This window comes from Lactuca virosa, chromosome 2 (genome assembly GCF_052849685.1).
Source record: "Lactuca virosa cultivar CGN04683 chromosome 2, Lactuca_virosa_CGN04683_v6, whole genome shotgun sequence".
Taxonomy (NCBI): domain Eukaryota; kingdom Viridiplantae; phylum Streptophyta; class Magnoliopsida; order Asterales; family Asteraceae; genus Lactuca; species Lactuca virosa.
Window position 1 is genome coordinate 262,132,636 of NC_136427.1, and position 9,898 is coordinate 262,142,533.

The 9,898-nt window shown below is 40.6% G+C and overlaps 2 protein-coding genes across 2 annotated transcripts; both read right to left on the reverse strand.

Annotated features, from left to right (window-relative positions):
- Positions 1-571: 571 nt before the first annotated feature.
- LOC145160948 (dnaJ protein homolog) lies at positions 572-3,442 on the reverse strand. The gene is made up of 7 exons (XM_079080334.1): positions 3,296-3,442; positions 3,002-3,186; positions 2,073-2,241; positions 1,821-1,965; positions 1,456-1,732; positions 1,170-1,368; positions 572-1,081 (listed from the first exon to the last, which is right to left on the reverse strand). The coding sequence occupies exons 2-7, from the start codon at positions 3,149-3,151 to the stop codon at positions 759-761; spliced, it is 1,263 nt and encodes a 420-aa protein (XP_078936460.1). The 5' UTR covers positions 3,152-3,186; positions 3,296-3,442; the 3' UTR covers positions 572-758.
- A 786-nt stretch (positions 3,443-4,228) lies between these two features.
- Positions 4,229-4,675, reverse strand: LOC145158461 (uncharacterized). Its single transcript, XM_079077355.1, has one exon. It carries the CDS (start codon positions 4,673-4,675, stop codon positions 4,229-4,231), a length of 447 nt encoding a protein of 148 aa, XP_078933481.1.
- Between the last annotated feature and the right edge of the window lie 5,223 nt (positions 4,676-9,898).

Below are 9,898 nucleotides of genomic sequence, written 5' to 3' on the forward strand. Positions count from 1 at the left end.
TGTATGTGGGAGAGAGACGGTCTGTATAGCAAGAAATAGAATGGAAGATATGAGAGAGTATTAATGGTGATGAGTGACAGGAAGGAAAATGAGTTTGTTTGATAGTAAGTGTCGTGGAGTGTAGAGGAAAGAGGAATAGTCCGCTAAAATTTGATGTGAGATGGTGGAAGGTTGACTGACCGGCTATAATAGGTTGAGTGTCCTAGATGACAGGTCAAAACCAAGTTTAGGTCCTTAGAAAACATAAAAAAAAAAAATAATAAAAAAAACATAAACAACGAATTAGAATAAACAAGAAAGTTTGATGGGCAAATATGACATCAACGTAAAAACTGTAAACTCAATGTAAGTTCTAATTTTGTTGCGATGAGTGTTATTTTTGATCTTTTCCAGGGAACACTTTCAACGAGTGTCATTGCGGTTTAAAAATAGTATGCCAAGTGTAATGACAAACTTTCCCTCCTCATTTGTGTTGTGTTTTTGTTACTTTGTCCTTTTATTATGTTTTATACACTCCTCCATTACTTGTTATCATCAGGACAAAACAAAATCAGAGAAATTGAAAAACAAGTTAAACAAGTATTTCAGATGAGTTTTAACCATATATTATCCATACAATCTCAAAAGGTCTCAATACAAACAGACAGACAGTATAAAGAAAGAAAATCACAGCCTGACATTATTGTCTTGCCAAAACCTATCATCATAATCATAATAGATAACCAAACCTCCGTACTCCATATGCCTCAAAACTCAAATCATTGCTGTGCACATTGCACCCTCTGTGCACCACCAGGCATCTCATCATCTTCATCATAAGCTTCTTGAGCTTGTTGCTGCTGTTTCCTTCTCATCTCCTCTTCAATGTTGACATCGTGTAGAGTTGTCTCCTCACATTCATCCAACTCCATATCTGTCATCTGCATGGAAGGCTTAGGTGGCAGCACCCCCTCCAACGCCTTACACTGCTCAGGTGACAATGATTCCGGGAACTCCACAGTAAAGTGGATGTACAGCTTCCCCTTCATGAATGGCCTCTGATACATCGGCATTCCTTCGTCATTTATCGCCTTGAATTGATCTACACAAACAAAGATCAGAAATTAACAATCATAAACAGACTAAAACTAATAACATTAAGCAACTCACAAAGAAAACAAAACACTTACCAGGCTTAACAACCTCCCCAGGTTCCGATTTGATGAGAAGCTGTCTGCTATCCAAATGAGTTAAAATAAACTGGAACCCACATAGAGCCTCGGTTAAACTCAACGTGTGCTCAACAAACAAGTCATCACCCTTTCTCTTGAACTTAGGGTGCTCTTTTTGTTGCAACACAAACACAATATCACCAGTAACCGTGTCAGGCTGCAAAAAACATAAACAAAATCAGTCTATAATCTATATATACATGACTTTATACATCCAGACAAGTTATAAATGAAAAAAGCTTACAGCTTCATCTGCTTCACCAGGGAAGGTGATCTTCTGGGAATTCTGCATGCCCTTTTCCACATGGACTTCTAGAACCTTCTTCTCTTGAACAACTTTCTCACCCTTGCACTGTGTGCAGCGATCTTTATCATTGATGGTTTCACCAGTTCCCTTGCACTCATTACAAGGATGCTGCATTTGTTGGATCATAGATGGGCCAAGATGTCTGATGGAGACTTTCATTCCTGAACCTTGACAGCCTGCACATTTCATTGAAGCACCTGATTTTGAACCCTTGCTGCAAAATTATAACTTGAGTTAGTGGGAATTAGAAAAAGGGTAGAAGATAAAATATCAAAGAAGGTGACCAATGACTACTCACTCACCCCTTACACTTGGAGCAGAGTACATTACGTGAAAGAGAAAGTTTTTTGGAAGTTCCATTGTAGAGATCCTCAAGGGAAACTTTAAGAGGGTGAATGACATCTTCACCCCTACGTTGTCTTCGTCCCCTGCTGCTACCACCAGCACCTGGAATTAGGAACAAATATTTCAAATGAATCAAGCAATAAACACAAAGCCATGAGCTTTAAGCAAGAATGGAGCTTATGGACAAGAACTAGATTGACACTGCTTACCACCAAAGGGATTACCACCACCAAAGAAGGATTGGAAGATGTCAAACGGGTCATGACCACCACCTCCGCCACCCATTCCTTCCTTCAAGGCATCCTCACCATACTGGTCATATATCTCACGCTTCTCGGGGTCACTCAATACCTCATATGCTTGAGCAAGCTCTTTAAACTAAAAGATAAACATCATAACACAGATATAAATACAAAGATATTGATGCCCATAAAATGAAATTTGTCTCAAAAAAGAATCATTTTTCTAAACTTAACATGGAGACAATATTAACATTTATTGATTATAATTCAAAACTTTAACTAGAGGAAACTGGTTTTGATATTTTGTGTATGAATTCCTTCTTGATTTTTAAGACAACTCATGTATTATAATTTATAAAAGCTGTCAGAATCAACATTAGAAAAATAAAAAAAATAAAAATAAAAATCTCTTTAAATGATTTCAGCTGCATAACCCTACCAGCAAGTTATCATGATCAAAGCATCATATGAATATATACAATACCCAAGAATGAGCAAAAGTCTCATATAGAAGGCGATTAATAGAAACTACAAAGGTAACACTCCTTTTCAGCATTAAGGGCTCCTTAAAGATGCACTAAATCCAAATCATATTGATCCAGGCCATATACAGCATATGAACTGACTAAAGTTTTCTAAAGGTTAATGGTGACATAACATTAGACCTAACCAACAGGTTAACAAATAAAACTTGTCTTTATCAAAACATCATCTAAGGAATTACAGGAGCCAATTTTCACCCAGTGACGGATTTAAACCATACGAAACTCATCAAGTAACAACCTTCACAACAAGCTGTATCCTATTGTTCTCTAGTATTATGAGGTTTAAAGGTTCAACACAGAGTACAATAATAACTGAAGATTAACTGAAAGATTAGGGTTAGGTATTAGCACCTTTTCAGGATCTCCACCCTTGTCAGGGTGATTCTTAATGGCGGCCTTCCGATAAGCCTTCTTGAGATCATCCTGGGAAGCACTTTTGGGAACACCCAGGATCTCATAGTACTTCGTATTATCGCTCTTCTTCGGCTGTCTTCCAAACATCCTGTTTCTTCGATCTTCGATATCTAATTACAAATCTAACACAAAAACACAATCAAATTAAAACCAGATCGGGAAACTATATGATCGCGCAATTTTACACAATAACAGCGTAGAAAATTCTGTAAGGTAGATATAGAAGCATACCTGCCAATAAGCAGATCGGAAAAGAGATCGAAATCGTGAAGACTTGAGTCGGGTGTGTTCGGCTAAAGAGAGAAAGAGGGGTTTGGAATTTTGGGGTAGAAGGTGTGATATTATTGAGGAGGTTGATATGGACGGTCCAGATTTTTCGATCTGTGGTTACATCGATACCAAAGAAGCCTCTAGAAGACTTCTTGTGTTTACACTTTACATCTAGAAACAATCCCCACTATTCCACACATATAATAAAATCTTAATTATATTTTACTTTAATAATTTTAACCATCTAAAGTAAAATTTACATACAAATAACTTTTTAAAATTGATATAATTTTTTTTAGGTATTATTAGACTAGTGGGCAACTAATTAAAAGGTGTTATCACACCTAAAAATTACCACCTCACATGTCATGTCATTTTGGTGTTATAACCCCAAATGGAGGAAATGGGCAACTAGTGATAACATCTTTAATTTTCCATGTCATAATTTTTTTTTAATTTTTTTTCTGTTTTTCAATTTAATTTGTTTTTGATTATTTTTTTTTTTCATTATATTTTTTTAATCACATTAGATTAATAACAAAAAAAACATGCAATTTGATTAACTCCTAGATTAACCATAACATTAAAATTAAAAAAAAAAACATTACACAAAAAAAACAATGAAGAAAAAAAAACCAAACGTCCTAAAAAACTAAAACCGATCAACTAGTCATCCAAATATTGTCTTTCGATTTTCTCCTTCATCTTCCGGAGCACTAGCGTTTCTCATGGTCCCATATTTGCTTCGCTGGTCTGGAGAATGGCTAAATCCTTCGTCATCTCATCTTTCTCAGCTTGCTTACGAAGAAACTCCAAGTGCTCACGTTGCACATCAACCTTCTGTTGGGCAATCAAATTGTGTTTGTCGAACTTTGCTTTCATTTCCGCAAACTCTTATGCCCTTCTATCAATTTCGTTTGCGTGACGTTGAGCACGTTTCGTTTTGTCTCGTCCGACCGGTCGACATGGGGGGGAGATCTCTTCGATGTCGCCGGGGATATCATCAGTGTCTGCATTGAGATCGACGTTTGTTCGCGCGTCGGAAACGTCAAACGAACTAGAATTACGGGACCTTTTTGATTGTGCCTCCCCCGATGTCAGCGTCTTATTCCATTTTGGATCTAGCCTAACAATCTCCCATATTTTTTCAAACTCAAAAGCATGCCCCATTTCCACTTGATATTGTTCCCTTGCGGCTTTGTAAACATCAAAATCATTCGCACCACTTTGCCTTTGTGATTCTACTCTCATGCAAATACCATTAAACTTGGTGCACCGTCGACTGATCGCAGTCCATTTTCTGTTAAGCATGTCGATATTTCGATACGACTGTTTCTTCATAAGTGTGTGGAATTTGCCGAGCACGACTTCCTAAAACCCAACTCTTCGCATATCATTTCCTTTGGTTGGATTCTTTGAAGTCCCGCACCACGCTTCCGCCAAAGCATACTCCTCATCCGCTGTCCACCATAGTGGAGATTCTTCTTCCGTATCCCCGACTGCCTTCCCTTTCCGTTTCCCTTTTCCTTTCCCTTTCCCTTTTCCCACTGCCTCCCGCTTGTGTTTCAGGAACAATTTATGGTGGTGGTTGTGTGGCTGTTTGTTGCATGGAACTGAAAGCATTGAAAAGGTTTTGTTGAAGATTTGGGTTTTGCTGCATGTAAGGGGATGTATGAAATTGCATTGGGGATGTAGCAAATTGTATTGGGGGTGAGTTTGAGGTGAGAATGTTCATATAACTTCCATATTGCGCGAAACCCATTGGGATGGACGTGTTTGTGTTTGGTGGCGGAGTGTTCGGGTTTTGCTTCATAGTTGGTTGAAAGGAAAGTTGGGTTTTTTTGTGAATAGAATAAAGATGAAGATGAGAAAAGGTTGTAAAAAATATTATGTTTGTATATGTATATATAGTTGAAATAAAATGGTTAATTTTTTTTTTAAACTTCTCAACGGTGAAAAATCCGACCGTTTCACGCGTTATGAAACGTTGAGAGGGCAACGAAGGGCAACAGATTGGGTCATAACGCCGGATAATGAATAGGGGGCGGTGTTCCGCGTTACAACGCCGTTGAGGGGGGTTCCACGTCACAAAAACGGTTGTGGGGGTTGCCCACACCGTGCAGTCTTATACATACCTTATTGATAGTTATACAATTTTTAATATCCATCAGATTCTATGTCTAGAATAGCACGATGTAGAGGCCCTAATCTATAGCAAGAGTTTAATTGTATGCATTGATGGATAGACTTATCAAATAAAATAAATTTTATCAAATACACTTCTTCTCATGATTTTGATTTTATGTTTTCTTTTTCTTTTATTAACCAACATTTTGATCGCTCACGGGTAATATTTGGGCATCCTATAGGAGATGTCTCAAATTTGAATATTGAAGGTTTCAATCAAGGGTTTGTCACTTTGTCATAAAAAAGTTTGTGTGATGTAGTTTTGAAAATGGTTGTTTAGGGCATCTCCAACTCTACACTATAAATTACATTATAATACTTCAATCCTACACTATACCTAACACTATGTATAGTGTTGGATTTTAGTGTAACACTAAATATATTTGTAACATCCCAAAATTTTCAAACAAAAACTTTGCTTTTAATTCATTTCAAACGTCCAATAATCAAATCAAAACAACCGAAAGTGTATCATAGTGAATAATATCATAGTGCAAATCCCAAAATCACATAATGCGCAAAACATGGGCTGATGCGGTGCGATCAAGTCGGGTCTTTCCCTTTTTGAGTTGGAAGTAGCTGCAACATAAACTGTAAACTGTAAGCACAAAACTTAGTGAGCTCCCCTAAAATACTACATATCATACATACATAAAAGTCAAAAACATATTGGGTCTATTTCACCCCCTTCAGTATCTTTCAACCGGTACTAGGTCTATTTCACCCCCATTTGGTATCTTTCAACCGGTATTAGGTCTATTTCACCTCATTCGGTATATTTCAACCGGTATTAGGTCTATTTCACCCCTTCAGTATCTTTCAACCGGCATCAGGTCTATTTCACCCCTACAACTAGCATATAATCATAATAGTAATAGTCACAGAGACAGCAAGCACATACATGCATAACAGGAAATTGCCACAAAGACAATTATCAACGTCTAATATAATTTGGTGGGTCGGCATTGGTGCCTTCGACCCACGAGTATAGTGAAGGAAACTCACCTCTCGATCAATAATCAACTACTGTTGCTCTCACGGTCAGTTACATCGGTGTTACACCACACCTAGATAATCATACAAGGCAAACCTTTAGTCTACCTTTCAAAACCAAGAGTTGACCAAAAGTCGACTCTGATCAAAAGTCAACGCCTAAGGTCAACAGTCAACATTACCATCTGCTCACCCTCACGTCATGACCTGTTCTCTGGTCACGTCGTGAGAATGGACTCGACCTGGAACCACTCAGTGAGTCGACTCAGTTACAACTCATCCAACCAGAATCCTCAGATCGGCACAACCTCATTTCTCACGTCGTGAGATTCCCATTTCTCACGTCGTGAGACCTGTTCTGACCAACTTTGAGTATTAAGCTCTTAATACTTTAAGACATTCTTTGGGACCTTCCAGAGGGTCTGCCTCGACCCTAAGGACTATAAAAAATTGTAGCTTTTCAGTCATGCATGTCTAATGCATGACTTAGATACTAACTAAGTCAAAAGAAATGTAATAAGATCAAGACTCGTGCTTGGAGTCTAAAACTGTAACACTCAAAAATTTCATGCCAATTTAAAAATTTTTCAAAACATTTAAAAATCGATCATCATTACAAAGTTTGTTTTCAAAATATCTAATATTAGAGTTTTCCCAGAAACATAATAAATCATGAGGAGCTGTACGATCATGCCTTCGCCTTGCCGCGATCCTCTGGTGTACTTGAAACAATAAACTGAAACTGTAACCCCGAAAGCTTAGTGAGCTCCCCCAAAATACCAACTTCATACCAAAATAACCACAACAAATAACAATTACAGATCAGCATGCATAATGAGCCTTCAGCCTGACTGGACCGCCTCACAGGGCCTACAGCCTATCTGGACCGCTCCCGAGCCTTCGGCATGACTGGACCGCCTCGCAGGGCCTACAGCCTATCCGGACCGCTCCCCGGGTATGTTGGCCTACAACACAAAGCAGGACCGCCTCAACCCAACCCCAAATCAACAAACATGTGCACATAAATACCATACGCTAGCTCATATCATATAACAGTCAAACCGATCTAACAGATCACTAATCATAGCAACATCCCAATAACCGGGTTACCGACCTAACCGATCACTAACATAGCATTATCCTATAACCAGGGCGCTGACCTAACCAGGTCACCAAGAATAAGCATACCATCATCCTAGCTACCAGGATGTAATCAATAAATATATCATGCCATAATCCCGATACAATATATAAAGGGTCGACCTTGGTGCCTTAGACCCTATTGATATAGTGAGGGTAACTCACCTCGCACTGTCGACTCGAAGGTAAACTCAAGCTCTCGGATTGCCGGTACAACTCCACCACCTGAATGCACCATAGAACCCTGCTTGTAAATTTCCAATTTCCCAAAATGCCCCAGAAGTCCAATAGTCAACCCTTGGTCAAAGTCAAAATCAACTGTCAAAGTCAACAGTCAATGTTGACCTCAACTCGTCGAGTACAACCAACCACTCGCCGAGTTCCTTGCGTAAGTCGCTAACTCGCCGAGTCACTTGAGCGACTCGTCGAGTTCCTAATGTCAGTGGCCGCAAACTCCTTGTCCAACTCGTCGAATTTCCCCTTTAAAACTCGTCGGGTTCATACGTGTCCAAAGGTTGGGAAAACCATAGCCGACTCGCCAAGTCATTCGACTGACTCGCCGAGCCCAAGGCAATCTTCATCGGACTCGCCGAGTCGTTCATCCGACTCACCGAGTCCATTCAGACCTTCATCCATACAGTAGATTTTTAAGCCATGTTAAGGCTCCACATTGCAGATCTAAGCTCCTAGGGCATGTTTATCACGTAAAGTTGCAAACTTTACGTGCATGCAAGATGATAAAGCCCCAAAACAAGCTAAAGGAGTGGCTCAAGGTAGAGGAAAGGTCATAGCTTGACAAAGACTGATACTTTATGACAAATAGGGACTAAAGGAGTCCAGATCTGAGGTTGAAAACCTCAGATCTTAACCCAAAACGGCGAACCACCTCAAAACCCCAAAAAGGATCTAAACCCATAAATGAAGAGATCTAACTAAAGGAGAGTCAAGGTGGAAAATTGTTACCTTCAAAACAGTGCCAAAACAGAGAAGAATCCAGATCTACAACAGCCCCTTGCTTCAAACTTCTTAAACTCCAAGCCCCTTTACTCCAAAGATCTTCTTTCAAGATTAGAAGCACACAAAAATAGAGGGACAACACAATTAGGGTTTCTGAATTCGAGGGAGGCAGTAAGAGAGGTTAGGGGGAATAAGTGATCCTTAAATAGGGTGCAAAACCCCAGAAATTAGGGTTTCTTCCTCCAGCTCCTACTCGTCGAGTCCCTTCTTGGACTCGGTGAGTAGGTCACTAAAAACACGAGGACCAACCCGCTGCTACTCGACGAGTAGGACAACCAACTCGTCGAGTAGACCTTGAATCAAGGAAATTCTTATATAAAATCGATACCTGAGAATCTTGGCGTTACAGTTCTCCCCCACTTGAACTAGACTTCGTCCTCGAAGTCTTCCGCGGCAAACAACTCCCGATAGTGCTCCCGCATCTCTTCCTCTGGCTCCCACGTCCACTCGGACCCCCTCCGATGCTCCCATTGTACCTTCACCAAAGGTATCTCATTGTTCCGTTGAATCTTCGCCTTCCTTTCTAATATGGCCACGGGCCTCTCAACATAGTTCAGACGCTCATCGACCTGGATGTCGTCCAGTGATACCACCGCCTCCTGGTCCATAACGCAATTTTGTAATTGCGAAACGTGAAAAGTGTTGTGAATCCGACTAAGCTCCTTCGGAAGCTCTAACCTGTATACCACCTTGCCAATCCTGGCAATGATCCTGAACGGCCCAATATATTGGGGACCCAATTTTCCCCTATTTCTGAAGCGGATCACACCCTTCCAGGGCGAGACCTTCAGGAGTACCATATCACCGACCTGAAACTCTAACTCGGATCGGCGCCGGTCGGCGTAACTCTTCTGCCGACTCTGAGCGGTCTGCAGCCGCTGCCTAATCTGCTGAATCTTCTCAGTAGTCTGCAAGACTACCTCCGTCCAACCCATCACCCTATGTCCGACCTCACCCCAACAAACCGGGGTGCGACATCTCCACCCGTACAACAGCTCGAAGGGCGGGGCGCCAATGCTGGAATGATAGTTGTTGTTGTAGGCGAACTTTGCAAGGGGTAGGTGGGAATCCCAGCTCCCACCGAAGTCAATGACACACGCCGTCAACATATCCTCGAGGGTCTGAATGGTCCGCTCGCTCTGGTCGTCGGTCTGCGGATGGAATGTTGTGCTAAAGTGTAATTGTGTGCCCAGTTCCTCGTGGAACTTCTGCCAGAAACGGGAGGTA